General features: G+C 41.5%; 1 protein-coding gene across 12 annotated transcripts in view; it reads right to left on the reverse strand.

Annotated features, from left to right (window-relative positions):
* Gpm6b (glycoprotein m6b) overlaps nt 1-25,857 on the reverse strand; it is a 146,715-nt gene that overhangs the window by 38,199 nt on the left and 82,659 nt on the right. For 5 of the 12 annotated variants that reach the window (XM_006256851.5, XM_063279772.1, XM_006256849.4 and 2 more), the window contains exon 1: nt 5,252-12,280. The exons of 4 other annotated variants lie outside the window; for them this stretch is intronic. In XM_006256851.5, the coding sequence (XP_006256913.1) occupies nt 5,252-5,312 (61 nt within the window). In that variant the 5' untranslated portion in view covers nt 5,313-12,280. Of the gene's footprint in view, nt 1-1,535; nt 1,580-5,251; nt 12,281-25,857 lie in introns of those variants that run through there. 3 more of the 12 variants (XM_063279770.1, XM_039099441.2, NM_138846.2) reach the window with 3 other exon arrangements.

A 25,857-nucleotide genomic window follows, 5' to 3' on the forward strand; every position in this document is an offset into this window, starting at 1 on the left:
GAATGAGGAACTGGTCTATTTCCTACACAAGCCGACCACAACATGCTGTCCCTCTGAGATGACAGAAGAAAAGTGGCTGTGCTGGCTCGTGGAGACACATGCAACTGTGAGTGGTCATCACCCAAAAGGGGCATGACCTAAATAATGGGAAATTGGGAGGAAAAGGGAAACCAATGCCTTGGCTTTCTTCCACGCCCCCGTTTCCTTTGATAATATGATGTGGGGACAAGTGACAACTAGGCTAGAATGCTCTTCAGCATTTAATAATTATTACTCGGAACAACCAAGTAATAAATATGGCTGGCGAAAAGACCACATTCACGGAACAAAGTCTTTCAAAGCTGTGTTTGACATAGTCTGTCAGTATCCATTAGCTAAAATGTTAAGGGAAAAACTTAAGGTTCCAACAGAGTACAGGACAGGCCTGCAAACCTTCTTCATTTGGTAAATCAAATCTGACTAGAACATTGTCACATGCCCTTGTGCACATATGTCTGTGGCTGTTCTTCATGCTAGGATGGTAGATGTGTGTAGGAACAGCAGAGATCAGTGGCCTGGAAGGGTAAAATATGTGCCACCTGGCCTTTTATAGGAAAAGTGCACTGTGCCCTGGTATCAAATGGTAGGTAGGGCTTTGTATACAAAGTGGTTAATGAAATTAATAAAATCGGCCTGTAAAACAAGGCATTCTTTTATTTTCTCTCATCCACTCTCTGAAGAAAAGTATCATGGAGCTGGCTGAGACTCAAAAGTCTCTGTCCCTGCTATTGGTTATTTGCCACCCACCAGCACAATCATGTTAAAACCCATACGATCTTACTTCTAATGATGGCCGAATGGCATCCCTCCTCCAGCGGGAGGAAAGGGGAAGGGCGGCATTTCAAAGGAGCATATTATTAAATGAAGAAATGACTGACAAATGGCGAGTAACAAAGCACACTTGTAAAACTAGGAGTAAAGCCTCCCTATCTCAAAAGCCAGTGTGTGTCCCATTCTTCTGACATCCTGTGGCCACCCCCTTCTCTTAGCCAATTAGCTCATGTGTCTGTGTATTTGGTCTAAACGGGGCAAAAAAAGAAAGGGTGTCTTAGGAATCCCACCCGTCAGCAGTCCTGGTGAAAGGGAGTGGACATCATGCAGACACTGGATGGGTTGCATGTCTGTGGATGCAGCAGGACTAAGAAATGCTGTCACTAAGGAAGATCTCTCACCCTCAACTGACCTGCATTTCCAAGGACCAGAAAAACACAAGCTTCCAATTTACTGCCACAATGGAGGTTTACGCCCAATTTCAAGGAAAACAAATCTAATTTTTCAGAAAAGAGTTCCTCCTTTTTTTGTTTTTTGGTTTTTTGTTTTTGTTTTAATAACATGCCCAGGTTGTGAAAAGTGTGTTCATGGAACTGATAACAGAAAAGGAACGGCTAGACCAACTCGCTCGGATTGTTCTCCACATTTAAATTTTCTTAAAAAAAAAAAAACCAACAATCCCTTCCCCTCCCCCAAACCATCACAGGATGCCATGTCATACCTACCACATATGTCCCCCGCCATCTGGCCAGCCACTTTCTGCTACAGCCTATTCCCCAGGCACTGTCACTTCAGATGCTCACCTTGGCAAACTCTTCCAAAGAATAACTGCATCTAAAACTTTCCCTGTATCACCTTCATATAAACAAGTTAATAAATATCAGTAAGAATGCCAGGGATCCTTCAGAATAATGTAACATGTTAAATGTTTCAGAGAAGTGCTTTTGTTCCCCTCCTAAACAAGCACTGATTCAAATTCATCTTGCATTCCGACTCTGTCCTCCAATTTATTTTCAGTCAACATTATTTCCAATTTACCACATTTCTCTCTTCCAACGTGGCTAGAAACTTAATTTGATACTTGGATTCCGGAATGGATTTCAGCAATGATTTACAGGAAGTGAACTAGCCTGCTTATGATTATTCTAGTAATTCCAATTTCCTACATGTCATAAAAATAATTTTCATCACAGACTCTATTGCTCCCCCCCATGACAGAGCTTTCGAGTTATTGGGGGCTCGATTGTCATCTAACCCACGCTGACACGCTGCCAGCAATTCCAGACGCATCTGTTTTCACAAATGACACTAAGTGATACTCCACAGAAACAAACGGAGTCCCAGCTTTCCATCTTTTCATCAGCAGAGCCATCATCCACTTCCTTTAATTGCCTTATTCATTTTCTCTGTTAATTCCATCTTTACTGAATCTGTTTATTCAGTTCTGCCACTTTAATTCTATGCTCCCATTTAAAAAAAACTGTCACTTGTAATAATTTTGCATTTGCTATACTCATCGGAGAAAACCAACTGGCTTTAAAAAAACAAAAAACAAACAAACAAACAAACAAAAAAACAACCCACCACCACCACCACCACCTAAACACCCAAATCCTGTGTATCCCTGAACACTTGGTGTGAATTTGGTTGCTTAGCAGCGTGCTGGGATAACACTATGAGAGCACTGCAAAGCCACAACCCCTTTCCCTTTTGTTAAGATTTGGATCATTTTTGTCTGAAATAAGAACAAAGCAATTCTGATTGCATTTCTAAAGAAACAGACCTCTTGGTGGCAGTTAGTGAATTGCAATAGCTCACTTGTGCTGCCCTATGTAAACTCTCTCTGGGAACGAACACTACCCAGAAAAGCTGGGGTCAATTTATAAATCTCAGTTTAATTTACATTCTTCATAGACACTGTAATAACTATTCAAAGCTATTCACTCACAAGCTGTTGGGTGCTAGCCACTGAGCATCAATACCCCTAATTAACAGACAGGCATTGCCTCTGCCATCCACAACTGAAAACCAGTGGGAATATATGCAACGAACCTCTGTGAAGTAACAAAAATGTAGGGGATTACATTTAGGAATTAAGAAGTCTTGAAAGAAGAGGAGGAGAAGGGGGTGGAGGGGGAGGAGGAAGATGAAGAGGAGATTCTCTAAGTTCCAAAATCACACAATTCATTTTATAAATAATAATGCTAAATTTGTAAATGTTAATGTCGAGGAACTAAGCATAGGTTCTATACACTTAACATTAATTACATCTGAAGGAATACAGAAGTGATGGGTGGACAGGACCATTCATGGGTACTGTTTGGGGGCAATGGGTCAGGAAACTAGGGAATGACAATGATACTTGTGGAGTTTGGACTTGTACAGGTAGAATATGGACTTGGTCATCCAAATCAAGATACATACATACATTAAGTCGCCTTCCAGAATGCTTTGGGTGGATGGGTGGGTGGGTGTCCCCACAGCGATCCCAATCCTTGCTGCAGATTGAGAATAAATTTTCTGGCCCAGATTCTTATCAAAGCCTGTATTCTACATGTGACCTTAGCTTGGTAGCTTGTCATTTTTAATTCCTTAATAACTAGTGTTTATGAATCCTGGTCATCTTGAAAGTTTCTCTAAAAATTGTATTTGCTTCTAATTTTGCCTCTGTAATAATAGCTTACTACTTTTCATATACTGGAGACAGAGTCGTAACCTGTAGACCAGCCATTAAATGTGTAAAAACGCAAAATAAGAGTAAATGTGAATAAGCTACACGCTTCTGTAGTAAAAATTGTATGCCTTTGGTTTCTTGAGAGAAAACCAAAAGGTACATTTCTCCAGACCTAGATAGTCTGCAGAAGTCACAGTGGTCTTATCTGCCACAGGCAAACACAGCATTAATAAAAAGCATATATAAAGCAATAACCACCCATTTTAGAAGAAAAATGCTATGAACTGGGGTAAGTTTCTTCCAGAATACTACTATATTATCAGACATGCAGTCAACTTAGTATTAATTGTGACGGAAATGAAACTCGATAAATATTCCCAAGAGTTTCTCTTATTGCTGTTTGACCATTCACACAGATTCCGAAAAAAGAGATGAGAAAAAAAAAATCACATGCACGAAAAGACAGAGTGCCTTTTGTTAGGGGAGAGGTAGACTTTGTGTGAGGATTGAACTAAAGGACCAACTTTCGAATGAAATTGCTTTGTACTTGTTGCCCCTGAAGTGTCTGTTTAAAAGAGGTTAAACGGCAAATCTGTGGATAGTATCATGCTTCTATAAAAACAAATTTAAAAAATGAAATTGGTCTGTTTAGGATGGAATGTTAGTATAGGCAGAAAAAAATTCTATATGAAGATACACAGTCTTCACCCGAATGTGCTGTGAGGTTGAACTACATGTAGATGTATTTTTCATATTTAAAATGTTTGACGGCAGCAATTTCGTATGGCTCAACCCATATATTAATAAAGAAACTGTGGCTGGAGAATTACTATTATTTAGGGACTGCTGTTCTCTGTAAAAGTCATGAGAAAGAACCTAAGCATGACTTTTTTTTTTTTAAACTGAGCTAGTGCAGTTATAAAACATGTTGGTGCATTTTATGATGGTTTCTATCTTGGAGTGAAGAGATCAGTTACAGTGCAGCTAGATGCCGTTAACCTAACACTGGCTGAGCTGTTTCTATGGGGCATCCAACTTGACCTTAGAGGCATAGCGTCTCTTTTCTGCCATTTTCTTGGTGCAATAACGACAATTTCTCCAAAACCTAAATATCAAAATTGTGACATCGTCTAAGACTTCCTTTAAAGATGGAGCCCTTGGACAGTTTTTCCTTCCCCAAATCATTTAAGTTTAATTAGCAAAAGATCTCTTCCTTTCTATAGGTGCTGGGGGACAAAGCTGACGTCCCCTTTCAAGCCCCCACTATAAATGATTATTACATGTCATAGTCTGATACATGGAAAGAACAATCATGTTAGAATAAAAAATTAGAGCATGTCTAAGTCACTCGCGTATTATTGGAATCAAAGCATATTTAGCATGCATGTTCCTCTAGTTCTTTAGCATTAATACAGAATAACACATCTCCTATTCCGTGAGCATAGCATGCAGAACATAGGACTTAAATCATGATTAATTATTTTAGTAAAAAAAAGAGAGACTGTTTTTCCCATCCAGTAGCCCAAGGTGACAAACTACAAACACCCTTTATGAAATACCACGTTACATAGAAATCCTTGCGACAGAAATAGAAATAACACTATTTAACATTAGTCCCCAGGATAAAGAAAAAACCCACCCAATACAAGACCACACCACCAGGGATTGTTTTAGAGCCGTTTTTAGAAGAGACAAAACCTGGCTAACCCCTTTCAAGAACCCTCAGTCAAAATCTTTAAAACAGGCTATTGTCAGAGCGCTGGGTACCTTTTCTCTCTTGGCTTTGTTCAGTATTTTCCTCGGCTGCAGTTTCCATGGCTGGCTTCATACCATCCACCAAAAATGCTTTTCCCTGCTTCCCCACAACACACACTTTTCCCCCTCCTCTTCCTTTTCTTTTGGACTCCCCTCTGTCTCTCTTATTTCCACCCGCCTGATTGAGAGGCTCTGTTCTTCACTACAGTAGATTACAGTGCCTTCCAAGACGCGAAAGTCTTGTCAGCGTCAATTTCGCTCTGCCTACTGGTCCATAAAGACAGCTGCCAAGGAGCAGGCGACCATACGTCACCGAGGATCCCGGTTATAAAACAGCCACTCTGTGCCCCCACTCTCAGTGCACCCCAGGAAGCTCCTGCTCCCCCACCAAGCTCTTCCTCCCCCTCTCTCTGTCTCTGTCTCTCCCTCTCTCTGTCTCTCTGTCTGTCTCTCTGCCCTCCCTTTTTTCTTCTTGCCAACTGCAACCCAATGAATACTAATTAATTCTCCCAGGAAATAATAGACTTGTGACATCAGAGGAAGGGATGTGGAGGAGAAAGAAAAGAGCCCCCTCCCACCACGTGACTTGGTCAGACCACAGTATATGTTATCTCTCAGGAGAATGCCTATTTTCCTATGCGTCCCCTTTCTGGGGCATCAGTTTTGTTTATTCTATTTATTCCCAGCCCTGGAAAAGTCTCTTCAAAAGATGTACTCTTGCTCTATTAAAAAAAAATAAAAAAACAAAAACCAGAAAAACTTCTGTTTCACAAATCTCTGGACAAGTTTACTTAAAAAATACTAACAACAAAAGAGAAGAGATATTCAGGAGGGAAGAAACTTCCAATAGATTTAACAATGCTGACAGCAATTTAGCATTAGATTCTACTTCTTTGTATTAATATATGAGGAATTTTAGCTCAAACACAATTTGTAAAAGGGGCTCGTGCTTATTCTACAATCGGTATATTGAAAGTATATCTACTTGATATTTTGGTGGTTTCTAATACAAAAATCAAGGTTTTTTGATAGGATGGGATTCCATCTGCACAGAATATTATTAATTAGAAGTCCTCCGTTAAACCTCAAGAGGGTACTTTTTAACAGCACTCTAAACATCTGGCTTCAAGGCTATTGTGCCCACAGGGATTCCAATGATTCTGATGGCTGATCCTGATTCACAAGCCCTTTTGCACAATTAAGACCAATGTTCTTAACTCAAATTAAGCATTTAAATCTTTTCTTTGATTATGAGCCTGAGTTTTCAAGCATCACCAATTTCATATTCATTTAATAATTGCATCTGACTCACTCACCTTCATTGTCCTCACTGAAAAAATTCTGTAAACTGAAGTCACATACAACGATAACTATCAATAACCATGGGATATGGGATTCCAGGAGCCGGCATAGTCTACTTGACACCCATGTTGGGAGTAAACATTAAAGACATGTTGGAGGGCCAGTGACACGGCTCAGTAAAATTTCCTGCTGCCAAATCTAACCACTAGAGCGCCATTCCTGGGCTCCACATGGTAGAAGGAGACAATATATTACTGTGCGTGCACACACACACACACACACACACACACACACACACACACACACACATTTTTTTAAAAGTGGAAATCATCTCTCCTAAAAGCATTCTCCAAAGTTTTATGGGATTTTTATACAATACCTCAAAACAATGTGGGAAGATCCCAAATCAAAATCTTTTAGCAGCCTGATCTTTTAATGCTTTGGTTTTAGATAATCTCTCACGCCCATTTATATTCAACATTTCTGCTGTGTTAAACAAGAAAAGACGTTGAAAACCAGTTTGGCCTGCTTCGACACTTTCTTTTAATTTTCCGTCTCCCTTTCCACTTTCCTCATTGTCCCTGAAGACCACGCCCACAGCCAGCTTTGCCCTGAAATATGGTTTCAGCCTATTTTATTGTCTCTTGGTGAAGGGATTGGGAAGGCACCACCTAAAGCTTCAGCCTCTGGAGAGAGAGAGAGAGAGAGAGAGAGAGAGAGAGAGAGAGAGAGAGAGAGAGAGAGAGAGAGTGATATAACTATCTCCATGGGAAAACTCATAGTGTGCCTTAATTGAACAGTTTTTTAAAAGCTGCGTCAGAACAGTTTAGGTTCATTCAGGCACAAAGGTCTAAAATTTTACTTCCACATTGGTAAGATGGCTCTTGTTATCAAGTATGGTCTGAGCTTCATCCTTAGGGCTCACACGAAAGGAGAGAACCGACTTCCACTGCTAGTCTCTGACCTTTATATATGTAAACGTTATTTCACTGACAGTGAAAGAAATGAATGTAATGTAAATTATAAAAAATATAATTGTGATTAACTATGCTAGTGGGATTTTTTATAAAGTGTCTAACAAAGTCATTTAATTCTAGAAATATCAGAGGAGCCTAATTTTGTTGGATCTCCTATTTGACAAATTAGTTTGCTTACGTAAGAGATAGGGTCTGTATGGTGAGGTACTTACCACGGAACTTAGGAACATTATTTTAATACTAACAAAATGAAAGGCAAAATATGAAAGGCATTCTAAATTTTCTTAAACTGCTGTTGTCTATAACATAGTGGCAAATCAAAGCAACTGGACAAAATGCCCTTTTAGTTTTACTCGGAAAATCTACAGGTAAATGCGCTATTCATTATTTTTAACCTTATTCGTAGCTTTACTTCTGCTAGGACTATGATTTATGATACCACTTCTGGAAATTACCATTGTACCAGTTCATAAGCAGCTTCAAAATCCCACGGATGTTTATGATCAACCATATGATTAGGAAAGAGAAGAAAGAAGCAATAGAGAACCCGTCAAGAGGAAGAAAAAGCAAATACATGTTTAAAATACTTTTGGGCATGCCTCCATTTTTTGCGCATATATATGTATTTTGCATATATATGTATATATATATATACATATATCTCAAACAGGAAAAGAAATGAGTCTTTGAGCTGAAGCTGTTTCTTTGAGCTTCATGCTGTAAGACAGTAAAGACACATGTGAAAGCTGATGCAGGAGTAAGAGATGTTGACAGAAAATGGATGTATTACATTAAAACCTATGAAATGGCTGCTACTGCCTTAAAAGAGTACAGTGTCATCCACATGCAGCGGTTATTTTGTCCACCATGTTCATCTATCTGCTAGAGTGCCACAGTGAGCTCAGGAAGCATGCACATGCTTGGAAGAGTTTTCCAAGTGCTAATGTCTACCAGTGTGGCCATCGGTAAGCCATGGTGTTTTCTCTAGGTAGCCCCCAGGCTAATGGGTCATAGAAAACTTGCTTAACCAGAGTGCTCCTTCCTGCCAGCAATATCACAAGATGAACATAGGAAAACTCACCAAGTTGCAAAGTCACCTCCCTATACTTAGCCTAACGATATAGTCACAAAACAATTTTGCCCACTGCCTCCCCTCCACAGCTTTTCTGGAATTATATTTTAGGGGTTTTGCTTGTTTGAGGAGCAGGGCTCAAAATGACTGAAGTCAAAAGAAAAATGAAAATGCCAGGAATAGATTTTTTTTTAAAAGTCATTCTAACTGCAAATTTCTCCCAAGCCATCTTGGCTCATAGAACATTTATGTCACACGAATTACACTTGGCCATAATCCTTCCTCCATGTCTGATATGGAAAATGCTGTCTAATAAGAAATACAAACTAGAAAAACACAGGATAGTGCTAGGAATTCAGAATATGATTGTTAAGAATTGTTTTTTATCTATAACTAAACTGTATTAAAACTTTTTTTATCAGTTTGGGAAAGCCTTTTTCTTGCATGATAATTAAATTTCTAATTTTTGTCTTTTTTTCCCATAAGGATTTCTAAGAGCTTGGGCCAGCCTGTCCTATATAGTGAGCTCTTGGCCAGCCTCAGCTACCAGTATGACACTACACCCCGCCCATGCCCCACATAAACAAATAAGAAGAGGGCTGACACACTAGTCCAGTGGATAACAGTACTTGCTGCCAACCAGAACAATCTGAGTTAGATCCCTGGGACCCACATGATGAGAGAAAATTGTCCTCTGACCTCTACATGTGTGCTATGGAACATGCGAGCTTACAAACACAAAAGAAGTAACAATGTCATAAAAGATAAATAAAAATAATAGAATTTCTAACTTTTCATGAAATGTGAGCTTTGGGCTCATCACAGAGGCACTATGCCATGAAGTGGCATGTTAATTTTCCTAAGTAGGGTGGTCCACACGTATCTCAAAGTCAATGTGAGTATTGTGGCTTCCTTCCTCTCTCTCTCGTATCATGGTTGCACAATGTCAGCATACGCCACACTCGGCATGGGGTCATTCTTCACTGGTTGGACATGTGGGTGTTTGAGAATGTTCCTGGCCTCCACTCACTAGATGCATGAGGGAGGAAACTCATTCCCAGCTGAGAAACATTGCCTTCAATCTAGTTTTCTGTGGTTGCTAGAACATACTCTTTTAATGGCTCTAAAGCCTGGCTGTGCCGTGGACTCAGCTGGGATGATTTAACCGTACATCCAACCTCCTACATATTGTGACCAGTTAGTAGTCAGCTTGTGTGGTGTGAAATCTTTAAAATCTCCCTCCACCCCAGGTTGTTTGAACAAGTAGCAAGAATGTAGGCAGTTGGGACACAATACTTTTGGAAGGGTACAAAGAGAGAAATTTGGTGGACCTATAGAAGAGTCAGGGAAGTCATATCCTATGATGGAGGCTGTATACACAGCAGAAAGGGCCAACTGAGAATCAAGACAAGAGATGGGGGAGGTAGTGCTGATGTCCACAGGGAGCATACTAAGAACAGGGGATAGACTGATTTCCTAGGGCCAGTGTGACAAAGGAGCATAAACTTGATAGCTTTAAATAATACAAATTATTCTCTCACAGTTCTGGAAGCTGAAAGTCCAAAGCCACGGTGAGGAAAGGGATGCATTTTCTCTGAAGGAACCATGAGGCAGATTCAGTTTTGCCTCTGCCTGCTTCCAGCAGCCATCACTGGTCCTTAATGTTCAGTCCTTGTCTTGGCACTGTGCTCTAACCTCCACCCATGTCACCATATGGTGTTCTCTCTGGGTGTTTCCTAAGGACACCAATAGATCGAGTTGGACTTAGGCCTACCTTAATAAACCAAGGCCTCATCCCCACTTCTATATATCTACAGAGACTACTTCCAAGTAATGGAACTTTCACAGGTACTAGAAGTTAAGATTTTATAATATTGGCACCTTGCGGGGGCAATATATGACTCAACTCCCACCAGGTGAGGGAGACTGAGAAAGACGATCGTGTTTGGAAGCCATATGAGCTATGCTTATAAAATTCCTCAGTCTAGGCAGGATTTCTAAGTGAAGAATTGGGTGCTAGCAGCAAGGAGGAACAAATTTGAGTGGGGGTGGGTGTGATCCCAGAGCAGAAGGCACAGAGGAGAACACCATGCATGTACCACCTAAACTCTGGGGGCCTTTGTAGAAGTCCTCTCAAAGGAGGCCAAGAATATTGGAGAAGATCCAGGGGCCCGTCACAGTGGAGAGAATTTTGAGAAGCTGGGGAGGTGACATAGTGAAAGCAGTCAGATAGGGAGGATGTAGTAAAGACCACTGAAAGAGAAAATTTCAATTCCCTGGCCAGTGGCATCACAGAGACTAGAATGGAATCCCATTTTTAGAATGATCACAGGAGGACTGGTAAAGTGAGGAAGAGGAAGGAAGGATGGGTCACGTACTACAGAAGTGTATCGAGATAAGGCAAGGGAAATGCGTAGCAGATAAAGGAGAAAACCACAGCCAAGAGCAAGTCCACAAAATATTGGATCCTGCAAAGGCAACTGGGATTGAAAGAGATTGAGATGTACGTGGAGGTGGAGGAGTGGCATGGAGTCAAGAGGCCAGGAGAGTAGGCACCAGCTCCACAGGGCAGGCTGAGACAGCTCTGCTTTTATGGGAGTAAGGACAGAGGAACTAAAGGAAAACAGATGTCTATCCAACTCAAAGACTCAAAACACTCAAAAGACATGGTGGTGACTGGCAGGTTACTGGTACAGCCTGCCGTGCATGGAAAGGGTACACAATCTATTACCTGATGCATCCATGTTACAATCTTAGGAGGCATAACCACTCCCAGTAGGTGACAGAGTAGAAGGGTGATGGTCTTGACCTTATTAAGGCAGACAGCTTGCCCCAAGTCTGGGTTGCTTGAAGATATTAGTGGACCTTACATTTTTAGAGTATCAGAGGCCCCAGAGGGTGGAGGAGAGGAAGGGGGAGGCAGAAAGAAGGAGGGAGAGGGAGGTAGGGAGAGAGGGAGGGAGAGAGAGCTTTTATTACACACTGTTACACTGGGGAATGGATTCTGGCACAACAGTCACACCTAAAAGATAAAAAAAAAAATCAGGAGTCAGATGATTTGTCTTTTGTTATAGTTTTTTTTTTTTTTTGAGGTAGGATTTCTTATACCCAAAGCTGCCCTTAAACTTGCTGTACAGTCAAGGATAACCTTGAACTCCTGATACTACTTCCACCTCCTGAGTATCCGGATCTTAGGTGTACAGTCCCACACCCAGGTTCCTTAAAACATGGGGTTTTGTGTATAGCCAGGCCAACACTCTACCAACTGAGATACATTTCTTGTCCTCATTTTTTATTTCTTTAACTTTTTTATTTAAAAAAGGTATGCATATGAGTGTTTTGCATATAAGTGTTTTGCATATGAGATTTTTGCATATGAGTGTTCTGTCTATGTATATGTACATGTGCCACATGCTTGCCTATAGAAAGTCAAAAGCGGATCCAAGGCCCTGGAACTGGAGTTAGAAATGACTGTGAGCCACCATATGAGATCTGGGAACTGAATCCAGGTCCTCTACAAGAGCAGTAAGTGCTGTTAACTGCTGAGCCATCTCTCCAGCCCCTCTTTCTAATGATTTTGATAAAAGAAAATGTCTGGTTCTGTGTACACAAGGCATATATCAGGAGACAGACAGCTGATCTACTGAGACGATGCTTCTTAGTTCATTATCACGTTCCACAGGGATTTTGGATTCCCTCATTAAGAGTCACACACCATCAACAGGCTCTTCCGGACCACCCCCGCAAGGGGCAGACCTTCAGAGTCTCTTTGTTATGCCTTCACTGCAGCTCTTAGAATTCCAGTCATTACTTTGTTGTGGCTCCTTCTTATGTCACCAGAAATCCTAGGGCGTAGAGCCTAAGAGTGAGCCACTCAACATTATAGCTGGGAGAACCTGGGGTGCTCTGGTAAGAAAGTGCCTCAGGCCATTTGTCAAAACCCCACCCCAGCGCCAGCCTTCTCAGCTCTGGCTCTGTTCCAAGAGGGCACAGCCCCCAAGCCCCTTTCCTTTAGGTAGCTTCCTGGGTGATCTCCCTGTCTACATTTTCAGCAGTCATTTTAACCCTTCTTCAATCTCTCTCACTGATAAGCGCCCATTTTCTCCACTAGCAGACAGCCATGCACATTTACCGGCTTTCCATAGACTTGGCAATGATCACTTGGAGCAATCCCAACTTTCAGTAGGTTGTGCCCAAGGAGGGCAACCCAGAGCAGATATGTCTCTGTATCTTTGGCCAGTTTTGCCAAACACAGATAATTTGAAGTTAAATCACAAGACATTTGGATGGTAAAGTATCTCACAAGTTGAAGATGTGAGTCTTTTAATATTCCTTCTGAGAACTCAGGTGCACCAAGAAATCCATTTTTTTTTTTTTACCTAGCAGTTACTTCACCCCTCAAACACATATTTTCCCCAGAATCGAGTCAATGTAAGGATTAATGAGTTTCTGTCTAGGGAAAGGTGCTTTCTCAGACAGGCACATGGACTCCCCCCACATTCCTCTTGGATTGGCAGACCCACACAGGCCCACTCACAACACTGCTCATTTCATACTCATATGGGAGAAGAGAAAGCATCAAACAGTTATAGTTGGCTGACTTTATATATGCACCCGAGATACTTGGCCAGATGAGGGTTCTGTTTATATGTGGAGTGCAGTGACTGGGCTCAACCCTGTCTCTATTGAACCATAGCTTCCCACCTGTGAAAAGTGTGACACAGTCCCTCACTCAAGGACAAGGACTGCAGGCATCCTCTATACCAGCACTGACAAGGGAGTTGACCCATGTTCATTCTATTGGCTTCAGGACAATATTGAAATCAGGTCTTGCCATCTTTCTTGGACAGAGACACCAAGCAGAGGGAACCAAAGGGGCTTGAGGGACTTGGGCTATGGCCCAACTTTGAGCAGAGCCTTGGCTATCAGATGCGAATGCTGGGAGTTCAGGAATCAGGTAGTTAGAATGGAAAGGCACAAAGCTAAACAAGGGCTCCTGCAAAAAAGGCTTTTAACACCATCAACTACATAACTTCAAGAGTTCAGGTCAGCACCTGTGAGTTTTTTCAAAACAGCTCACTAGGACTGGAAATGTAGCTCACTTAATAGAGTACTTAGTACAGATGAAGCCCTAAATTCAACCCCTTGTACCTCATAAAGTAGCTATGGCATGCACCCCTGTAATCCTAGCACTGGGAAGGTGGAGGCAGAAAAAGCAGAAGTTCAAGGTAATCCCTAGCTACAGACTGGAATACTTGAGACTGTCTCGAAGAAAGAGAGACAAAGAAAAAGAGAAAGAGAGCTCTTAAATACTTTCTCTCCTAAACATAGTAATCCAGACAACTCTGCCTGCCCCTACTCTCTGTAGAACGCAAAGCTGTTCACCTCCCTGACAAAGATTCTCATAGCCACATCCTCGTCCACCATCTGTTCTAGCCATCTCTCCAGTGACCAGCATGCTGACGTCACCTGACCTCACATGAACCTTGACTTCATTAGCTAAGGGAAGAACTCATGCTGGAGCATCCTCCACTGGGCTATTGTTAACATATCAAGATGCTGCAAAGCCTCAACATGCCTCCTACTTTGTACTGACAAAATGCTATTTCTAGTTTGGAAGCTTGTCATGCTCCCACTACTGCCATACAGTCCCATGAAGAGTGAAGCCAAGAAAGGACTAGTGGGTGATTGCATATCCTATTAAGTTTTTCCCTGTCCTTGAGCGCCCCCACATACTTTCAATTTAGGTTTTTAATTCTGAGACAGACTATCACTCTATAGTCTGAGATGACCTGGAACTCATAGCAATCATCTTGCTTCTGCTTTTTGAGTGTTGAGGCTACAGGCAGGAGCCATTATGCCTGACTTCACTTCTATGTCCTTGTCTAGCTTGATTAGATTTTTAGGGCACTTCTGTCCTCAATCTCTATTTGCCCTAGACCTCTCTATGACCTTGTCCTAACTCCTCCACAACCATTTCCAAGGACATCCCCAAAGAGGATGCCCAAGAATATAACACCTTGTAAATAAACAGAGGTGATATGAATAAAGCCTCAAGATTACAAGAAGGTATGTCTCTAAGGATATTTACTCTTAAAGAGATGGATGGAATTATTTCTGGACGTTGATGGAGGATGGGGGTGATTGTTAACACATGAGTATCTGAGATAAAATTAGCTTTGCTTCTAGTTTCAATTTTTTTGAAACACAATTGAATTTCTTCACGTCAGAGACCACACAAACCTAGCTACCTTCATGGGCATGCAACAAGTATCCTTATCTCAAAAGAGCCTTTGATATAAAGGTCTTGAACTCCTTTCTTTAGAGACATGGTCTTATGTATCCCACCATGGTATGCTGTGATTATAGGTATACACCACCACACATAATTTATGCAATGCTAGGGATAGAACCTATGGCTTTGTACAATGCCAGGCAAGCAGTCTACCAACTGAGCTGCCATTTCCAGCACGTTGAGACAAACAGACCACATTTTCAGCTTGCATTGAGCTCTGAACATTCTATAGCTAGCCCTACCTGTGAGGTCTGACCTAGTAAATTATCAACCTTCAAATTTATAACTATGGGATTATGAGATCAGGAAGATGCTAACATCTGTGTTGACTTGAAAGCATTTGGCAAAATCCCATCACATGTTTGGGGGAGGGTTGCTTGATGCTGGCAGTATCACTCAGTTATACATTCTAGTGTAATTAGAATGGGCGACTGTGTATTCAAAGTGGCTAGTAGGTGGTAGCCGTCAACCCAGAGAGGAAGGTGTCTAGTTCTCCACCACATACCTCTGCACTTGGTCTATGCCATGGACATGGGAAAGCTACTCGAAGCCTCCAGAAGGCAGGCCATCTATAAGCCTTTATTTTACCACCTACTCATGTGAAAAAAAGATACAGGAATCAATCTAGAACTTCTTCATAGAAAGCTAGAAGAATTTTGTTCAAGTCTTCTGACCTTCTTTTAAACAAATATGATGTACAACGAATTCCAAAACAGGAAAGAAAAGTTAAGAGTGTTTAGTTGCTTCTCTCCTTTATCAGGCCGTATTCAGGACCAGACAGGACTGGAGCACTCAATTCTTTTGACCCCAGCCCAAATGCACTGGTTTTTATCTGATGCATAGTTTGCACATATTCTCTTATAATAAGGCATAAGTACCAAATCTAGAATGTTTGTGCCAGTAAAGATAATTCTTCCGATAATATACATCTTTGCACAAAACAGGTTTTGTGTATTTCTACAAAAAACTTCTCAAAAATAAGACCCTGTTGGGCTAAAGTAGAGCATAGTAGAAAAGACAACATATATCTTTGGAAATCAATACCCGATAATGTTAACTTTGTTTTGTTGTTTTCAAGACAGGGTCTCGCCTGGCTGTACTGGAACTCATTATGTTTACCAGGCTGGCTTCAGACTCACAGAGATCCACCTTCCTTTGCCTCCTGAGTGATGGGATTAAAGGCATGTGCCATTCTATCTGGCCAATTTATCTTTTCAATAAACTCCTCTGGTAAACCACGTCATAAGAGTGAGTGAACAAACGTGCACCACAGATTATCAAGTAGAACTAGGAAGCCGCTATGAGAAGCAGTTGCTGTGATGAATACGTGGGACCAGAGCTGGGTGTGAAATGCTTTTTAACAGCAATCCGCACTTGTCAACCTGCCTCCACCAAAGCATAATGGGTGGAGGATGGTTACCTGCTCCACCTACTCTCAGAGGACAACCTTGGATTATGGACAAATCTCAGTTCCCAAGCTGAGAGCCTGTTTCTTTCTGCCCACACAGGAAAACCAAAGCCAAGTGCAAGTGGAGTATGAACAGAAACAGTGGACTGTGAGCAGAATGAAAGCATAAGTTTGAGAAGAGGGTCAGAATGCACCTCTGCGTGCCCTTCTGTATAACAAATGATTAGAAAGTCTAATAGCTTTACTGACGCACACAGGGGTTAACATGCTCATAGCTGACAATGGCGGCTTTAGGAGAATATGAAGTACTCCTAAGCACTTAAAAATGATAAAGTGCTCGAAGATTCTAAGCTGCTGTAATTATACAGCCCAAGAAGAGGCACTCACTGATATTTGGGCTAATAGAACAGAAGGCAAATTCTTTTTTGTTTTTTTTTATTAACTTGAGTATTTCTTATTTACATTTCAAGTGTTATTCCCTTTCCCGGTTTCCGGGCAAACATCCCCCTCCCCCTCCCTTTCCTTATGGGTGTTCCCCTCCCAACCCTCCCCCCATTGCCGCCCTCCCCCCATAGACTAGTTCACTGGGGGTTCAGTCTTAGCAGGACCCAGGGCTTCCCCTTCCACTGGTGCTCTTACTAGGATATTCATTGCTACCTATGGGGTCAGAGTCCAGGGTCAGTCCATGTATAGTCCAGAAGGCAAATTCTTGATTTGGGCTATTCTTCAAATCCTCAAAGAAGAGTTTGAAGCCTTTTTGCCTTTTTTTTTTTTTTGGTTCTTGGTTTTAAGCACCTGATCCTAAGTATCAACAGACAAAGGAATAATTAAACACAACATTGTGCTGGAAAAGGAACCTCAACTGTATTTTGTGAATTTAAAGGGTTTTCTTTCTTCTTTGTTTTCGGTTTTATGAGACAGCCCACGCTGGTCTTCAGTTTTGCAACAATCCCCTCTCAGCTTCGTAAAACACCTTTAACAATTTTACCTCTAAGTAGACATATCAGGTACTCTGTGTTGAACAAGAATGGTAGTTAGAGGACTTGCTGTGTACCCTCTTGGCCAGTTTCACAGATGGAAACTCTGTATAATTCATATTCACATCTAAGGGCAGATCAGTCAACACGTTGAATTATATATTTATTATTAGTTATGAAAATGTAACTTCTTTTCCACTAATTTTTGCTAGTGCTAGTGAAAATATCAAAAAGTAATTAGATGACTTTCAAACATGTTATTCCCATAGTTAATATATCTCATAGGAGAAAAGTCAGAAAACTCCACAGAAATAAATGCTTGTAATTTCATTGCATTTATTTATTTATTTATTTTTAATTTTGTTGACAAAGGGTCTGCCTCCATACATAACCCTGGCTAAGCTGGAATGTGTCATATGTTAAGTTTGACCTTGTGTTTGAGGGGATCTCTCCTACCTCTGCCTTCTGAGCACAGGGATTTACACCCTTGTGCTATCACGCTTGGCTACTGAGATCTGAACAGAGCAGTGGCATGGGGTCATGCCAATGCTGACTCAGAAACAAATGCAAGATGCTACTTAGATTAATATGGCTCTTAAACTTGGCCCTCATGCCACCTCCCTCTCTCTCTCTCTCTCTCTCTCTCTCTCTCTCTCTCTCTCTCTACACACACACACACACACACACACACACACACACACACACACGTGGCTGGTGTGCTTTGTATCTATAACTTGCTTTTTTTCACCTTGCTTTTCTTGACCTTCTATGATTTCAATCATTTAAGAAAAATGATTGCTGTTCACAGGCTGTCATTCTAAATGCTAAAATACATTTACCATGCCAGTAAACAGACCACCAAACAGATGACTCCAGCCTTAATTTAAGGAAAAAACCCATAGTCTCAACCAATTAACACCTGCATGCAAGTGCTCGTTTGTACTGTGAAAGGGCGTGGAGTGAACAAACTCTGATCCTTATATGTACTTAGGAAATTTTGTGGACATAAATGCAGCTGTGTGCTGATCAAAGAAGGGCTATATTCTGAGAAACACATGGCTAAGCAATTCCTTTGTTGGGAGAACAAGTGTACTTATAAAAACTAAGATAACTAAACAGTATGCAATGTAATCTTGTGGAACCAATGTCATCCATGTGGCCCATTAACCAAAAATTGCAACTTTCCATTTCTACAGGGCACAAAGTTATCTTGCTTTTAGATCTTTAGAATGTATAACCCAAACAAAAGGTGCAGTCAAAAAGTAATTATGTTTAAGAATGTGTATATGTGTGCTGTGGGGTGCTGTGTCTGAGCGCAAGTACCCATGGAGCCCAGAAGAGGGCATCATATTCCCTGGAGTTACAATGTTTATGACCCACCCAACATGGATGCTAGGAACCAAACTTGGGACCTCCGGAAGAACAGTGCATCCTCTTAGTAGCTGAGCCATCTCTCCAGCATTCATTTTTAAAAGAACAATATTAACAGCTACTGCAATAAAGACTATAAGCCTCTATTTTCGTTTCATAAGCAAAGCATAGTGCCATCAATATTTACCAAAACAAACCTAGAATTCAGCTAACATTTGTGACCTACATTGAATATGCCACAAGTACACATAACAAATATACAAACTGCCTCCAATGAATCATGTGAAATTCCAATTTAGAAGCACTTTTGCCTATTTTAATGGCTGCTTGCCTAATGAATGCATTATTCTTCAGTTATATAAAAAAAATCCACACATTTAAAAAGCAGCCCAGCTAAAATGTGCCCAGAAGGAATTAAATTAATACACTTTCACGCGTAAAAATTGGCCACTCTGAGCAGGAAGGAAAACATGCCTGTTTTCTATTGAGGAGGATGGATCTCCACATCTAATCCTGTTGTCTTACTTTGCAGAATCCTGATAAAATCTACCTTATAAAAATCAAAGCCAGATGTGATGGGACATACCTGTAATTGTTACTACTGGTGAAGCCGAGGCAGGAGGATTGCCCAGGAATTTGAGGTTATCTTGATGTACATAGTGAGTCCCATGCCAGCTGGGGTGCATAGCCAGACTGTCTCAAAATAAATAAAAGAATAAAAGTGAAAGTGTAGACTATAAAATTTGATCTATGTGTGTATGCATACATCTGTCTGTCTCTCTGTCTACCTACCTTTCTATCTGCCTGCCTGCCTGCCTGCCTGCCTGCCTGTCTGTCTGTCTGTCTGTCTGTCTATCATCTCTCTATCTATCATCTACTATCTATCTATCTATCTATCTATCTATCTATCTATCTATCTATCTATTGTTATCTGGTGAGGAAACTGCATAAATTGACAATGGAACTAAATATAACTCACCCTATTCAATCATGACAAACTGAGGCTTTGAAGGTCTAAGTTGCCATAGTATCATTAGGTCTGTGGTGCCATTTTAAAACACTGATTCTTTCTTTCTTCCTTCCTTCCCTTTGGCGATGCCTTGTCTAAGACATGGAGGCTCAACACTGGTCTCTCTCCCATCCCCCACATCCTGGCTTGTTTATTCATCTGAAGCACACAGTCTGTCTTGAAGGAAGTTGGACAGTCCCCTAGAGGATGATGCCATGGAGCAAAGATAACAAGAGGCAGCCATCTGGGGAGGGAGAGCCAAACATAGTCATGAGAGCCCACCGGGTGCTGGGTAGCCTACAGACCTGAGGGGTTTCATGGGTGACTGGAGCTGCCACCCAATTCGATTCGTCTCCTTTCTCCGGGTACAATAAGGGGCATCCAAACCCTGGGAATGCTGCCCTCTCGTCTCTATCATCATTCATATCTCAGCTATGACAGGACTAAAAAAGACTCTGATGGGAAATGTGCTACCAATTAGCATATCTCCCCACCCCTACCCCCGCCCCCGCATACAAAAGAGGCTTTTAAGCTTCTGCTTTTTTAAAAACCAAGGGCTGGGGGGTTGGGGGGAGGGGAACCACCAGGCAGCTCTTAGCAACAGTATCTGAAATTCAATGATCTGTGCTCCCTCAAAGCTGTTTGTATGGTTTTCAATTTTGTTCAGGCGAGCCTCCTCTCAGATGGCTTAGGAACTTATTAGATAGTATGTATTCGGCTACTAGGTAATGAATGGCCTCCCTCTTGTTATTAAACCTCAATTCAATTCTTTGATTAAAAAATAGTAATTATAAACCTGCAGCCCTTCCTCCACAGAGCATGGTATCCTCTGCCCAGAAGAATCGACAGAAAGAAGGAATCTACTAATTGGAAATAAAGGGAACTGCTCTGAGGGGACACCCCTGTCACATTTATTTACTTTGTTCCCATCTTCATGAATAATGAGGGGAAAAGATAACAGAAAGCAACATGGCAGTGTTAGCCTGGGGTTCGCCTGAGGGATGCCAGCAATCATTTCATGCTTGCTGTGAGTCTCCCAAAACACAACAGGCCTAACCCATTTGAAAGGTCATAAAAATGTCAGTTGAGGAGCTGGAGAGGACCCGCAGTGAGCCAGAGTGCTTGCTGCTCAAGCATGAGGACCTGAGTTCAGAATATAGAACCCTTGCAAAAAAGCCAGGGAGGGCTGTCCCACCAGTGCCGTGGTGGGATTCAGGGTCAGTGAGAGGCCTTGATTCAAAGGAATATGACAAAGAGTGATAGACTTGATTTCTTCCTCTAGCTTCTGCACTTTGGTATGAACAACCCTCACAGGTATGCATTTAGACACCCCTCTCCCAACACATACACACAATCAAGTAAATTTCTAGGGTCTAGCAAAAGAAATGATTCATGGACCATGCCATGAAATATTAATTCTCTTAAATATGGATCCTCAATTTGAGAAGGGAAAATGGAGATGTATCTGGCTCAGAATGAATTCTTTCAAGGGCTTGAGCCTTTAATGGGAGCTCAAAACAACTAGGGAGTCATTAAAAGGGCAGCTTCCTTTACACAGGCTTCAGGTGCTCAAAGTTCAGTTCCACCATAGTTCAGCTTGGGGACCTAGGAGTGGGATGAATGAATAGCTGAGCCATATGGGAGCGCTATGTTTAGCCATTTGTGAATCTGCCAGGCTGTTTTTCAAAGTGGCTAGCCTACAGGTTTTCCATTCCCAGCAGCCGTGTGAGAGCTCTGAATTTCCCACACCCTTATCAACACTTCTTTTCTGTCTGTTTGATTCTGGCAGGTGTGATAGAGTATCTCTCTCCTTGTGGTTTTCCTTTGTGCGTCCCAAAAGACATGTTTTCGTGCATTTTTCTGGCTATTTTTTTATTTTTTATTTTATTTGTTAAATCTCTTACTTTCATTCTTCGTTGTACGTTGTGAGTGACCTCATTTTATATGTTCTGGATGTAAGTCTCTTCTATTCTAGTCTACTGAGATGAGGTCTCACAAAGTAGACCAGGGTTGCCTAGACCTCACAGCGACCTGCCTGCCTCTTCTTCCTGAGTGTTGGCATTAAACGTCAAGTCCTACACTCTTAAATATTTTCCTTCAGTCTGTTGGTTGCATTTTTGTTTTTCTGATGCTACCTTTTGCAATACAAACGTTTTAAATTCTGATTAAAAACATCAATTTAACCCATTTTCCTCTTTGTTCCTTATATTTCTGGCATTATACCTAAGAAACATGGTGTGTGTGTGTGTGTGTGTGTGTGTGTGTGTGTGTGTGTGTGTGTGTGTGCATAGATGCACTGGTACATGCGCAGGAGTCACTTCTCCCCCCCCCCATATGGACTCCAGGGGTGGAAATCAGATTGTTGGACATATAGATAAGTACCGTTACCCACTAAACCATCTCACCGTTCTATTTGTTTTTTTTTTTTTCCCATTGGTTTTTACATGAAGTGAAGCCAAGAAAGCTGGGGTTTAGCCTCCATTTGCTCAAGTGTCTCCTACTATTTGCCAGGATAGTTTCTTTTCTTTTCTTTCTCCTTCCTTCCTTCCTTCCTTCTTTCTTTCTTTCTTTCTTTCTTTCTTTCTTTCTTTCTTTCTTTCTTTCTTTCTTTCTTTTTTGTAGTAGAAATTTGAGCTTCCGGAAAGCTTCCAACTGGAACTATTTATTTAGGAAAAATTGCCAAGTTCCATCTCACAGAATTTTTGTTCATTGGAAAGAAATAGCCTTCCACTTCACCTCTTCCAACAGTCCAAACGCTTCCAATACATACAGAAGGTAGAGTTTATTTTTCCCTGCAAAGGTTGAGAGTGAAGATCTGATATTTTTTTTTTTGCATGAATGTTTAGATCACAGGTTCCTAATGGTTACAAACATTTTATTTAAGTCATTAGCATTCTACCACTTGTTTCGAGACAGTGTCTTAAGTGCTCCTTGCCCCATCAAAAGAAACTTTTATAAGGGCAGAGGATGGAGTTTGGTGGTTGAGTTTTTGCCTCTCTCGTGCATAAGGGCTTGGGTTCAATCTGCAATCATGCTAAAAATGAGGGGAAAAATAAAGAGAAGGTATTTTTTTCAAAACTTAATGATCACCAACAATACATTAAATTACTAGAATTAAAATTTAAGAACTCGGGGTTGGGGATTTAGCTCAGTGGTAGAGCGCTTGCCTAGCAAGCGCAAGGCCCTGGGTTCGGTCCCCAGCTCCAAAAAAAAAAAAAAAAAAAAAAAAAAAAAAAAAAAAAAGAAAAAGAAAAAGAAAAAAAATTAAAGAACTCACTTTGCAGTATTCACCATTGACTTTGTCCTCTCAAAATCTTCTTTTAATAAATAAGAATCACTGGTCCTTATGGATTCCAGCATATTATTCCTCAAAGAAATGTATAAGTACCCTGATCTAAATTCTGTTAGTACTAACCCCGTTTACATTGCATTTCACATAGACTGAATATAGGAATTACAGTTCTATTCGGCTCCCTCCTCAGCGTTACTCAGCCCTTCCCCACAGTCAGCACCTTTACAGGAAACATGTTTGCTAATCCATTGGCCACTCAGTTGCAAGGAGATTAATGGTTACTGCATTAGAAAATGGCCCCCATAGATCATGCGAAATGAGTAATTCGCAATATGGGACTTTGTAGTAAAGCCAAAATGATGGCTTTAACACTCATTGTTTATCAAAGTTCCTTTTCAAGTAACTGTACTAAAATAGTGTTTTAAGGATTGATTAAAATTCTCTATCACACTGTTTTTAAATGGTGCTGGGGATGGAACCCAGGGCCTTATACATGATATGCAAGCATACCACCCCTGAGCCACACCCCAGCCTTTGCTGTCACTCCTGAAGTGCCTTTGTTTCAAGATATCAAAGGTGAAATAGAAAAGAAACACCTACGTTTTCTTTCTATCTCCAAGTCTAGAACTACATGAATATTCAGTGGCCATTACAAAGATATTAAGGAAGCTGCCAAAAAAAATTTCAAGAACTTTAAACACATTTTCTGTACTCCCAACTTCTGTTACACATCACAAATATCCCTCATCCAGTTCCTGGACACCCCAAACACTGTCACATAATTTTACTTTGGGATCTCATCTTTCCAGGTGTGGAGGCTAACATGAACGGAGAGGGATTTAGAAAACACAGTCTTATGATTACTATTTAAACAGGCTTCGCAAAGGACACTCACTCGGTATGGAAGTGCTTTGTAAAAGAAGGTCAAGACTACAGAGCCCTTACATAAAGGTTCAAAGGTGCAAGGGAGCTGGCTTATTTGGTAAAGCTTATAATGGAATCATGAGGCCCCAAGGTCAGACTCCAGTACCTATGTAAAACGTTTGGCCTAGCAGGCATTGGCCTGCGATCTTAGTGCTGTGGATGCAGAATCAGGAGGCTCCCTGGGGGCTGGTTGCTGAGTGAATCTGGCCAAACTGAGAAGCTCCTTATTCAGTAAGAAACCCTGTCTCAAAAAATAATAATAAGGTTGGGGTCTAGTGGCATGGCTCAGTGGGTAAAAGGGTTTGCTGTGCAGTAACGGTACCTCAGTTCAACACTGGAGCCTTTATTTAAAAGCCAGATGTACCAACCAAAGAGTACACAGAGAGCGACCCTTGGCTCCAGCCGCATAGGTAGCAGAGGATGGCCTTGCTGGGCATCAGTGGGGGGAGAAGCCCTTAGTCCTGCCAAGGCTGGACCGCCCAGTGTAGGGGAATATCAGGGCGGGGAGTGGGTGGGTGTGTGGGGGAACACCCTCATGGAGGCAGGGGTGGGATGATGGGATAGGGGGCTTCTGGAGGGGGAACCGGGAAAGGAATAACATTTGAAATGCAAATAAAGAAACTATACGATAAAAGAAAAGAAAAAAGAAAAAGACGCCAGATATAGTGGCAGAAAGCTGTAATTCCAGCACTTCTAAGACTAGACCACAGGCACAGACAAGAGGGTCAGCTGGAAGCTCACAATCCTGATAGTCTAGAGTACATGACAAGGCAGAAACAAGAAAGAGCCTGCCTTGAAAACCAAAGCAAAGCAAGGTAGGAGGAGAGAATCCACTCCTCTAAGCTCCAATGGCCAAAACAATAAACAAGAATTTTAAAACATGGTGGAGGCTGATTGAAAAAGGTATCCATCATTGACTTCTGGAGCATCCACATGCATGTCCCGCCTCTCAAAATTAAAAAGTGACAAGAAAGGTTGAAAGTAAGAAGAATATAAACAGAAGGACTCTGGGCATGGTGGTTCATGCCTGGAGTCCTAGCATAAGGGAGGCAGAGGCAAACACACACACACACACACACACACACACACACACACACACACACACACAGAGAGAGAGAGAGAGAGAGAGAGAGAGACAGAGACAGAGAGAGACAGAGAGAGACAGAGAGAGACAGAGAGAGACAGAGAGAGATAGAGAGAGACAGAGAAAGACAGAGACAGAGAGACAGAGAGGCAGAGAGACAGAGAGACAGAGAGACAGAGAGACAGAGAGAGAGACACACAAGCATGGCAATGTACAGCTATAATTTCAGCAGGAAGCTTGCTAAGAGTTTGGGGTCAGTCTGGACTATGTAACAAGCATGAGGACATCCAGAGTTGTATAACCGCTCCCGATCTCAAATCCAAAGTAAGTAGACGTAGAAGAAACAGGTAAAGAGCTAGTGTAGTGATGAGGTGATCAACTCTTGAAACCTGTTGGATCACGCCTAGAGAAGAGAGGACTGATGACAAAGATGGTAAGGGACAAGCTTTCTGAATCTCCAGTCCTTCCCATAAAACATCAAGCACTCTGTGAACTCTTGTAGCACCACCTATCTCCTGTCCGTTGGATACGATCATGGACTGCTGTGCACGCTCGGTTGTTTGGGGCACACAATCATTGTCTGGAGCCCCATGTATACATAGGTGTGCTATAAATACAAACAAACGTATGATGAATCAATTGAGTATAATCAGCCTAAGGCCAAATTCAATCAATTAGTCTGGATTCTCCTAATAGTCATCCCAATACTAAGACAATAAAGCTAGCGATACCCCTTGTATAAAAACTGTAAAAGTCTGTCAGGCAGTGGTGGTACATACATGCCTTTAATCCTAGCACTTTAAAGATAGAAGCAGATCTTTGAGTTTGAAGCCAGCCAGGTCTACAGATGAGTTCTACGATAGCCAAGGCTACACAGAGAAACCCTGTCTTGAAAACAATAAAGCTG

Source organism: Rattus norvegicus, chromosome X (genome assembly GCF_036323735.1).
Source record: "Rattus norvegicus strain BN/NHsdMcwi chromosome X, GRCr8, whole genome shotgun sequence".
NCBI classification, from domain to species: domain Eukaryota; kingdom Metazoa; phylum Chordata; class Mammalia; order Rodentia; family Muridae; genus Rattus; species Rattus norvegicus.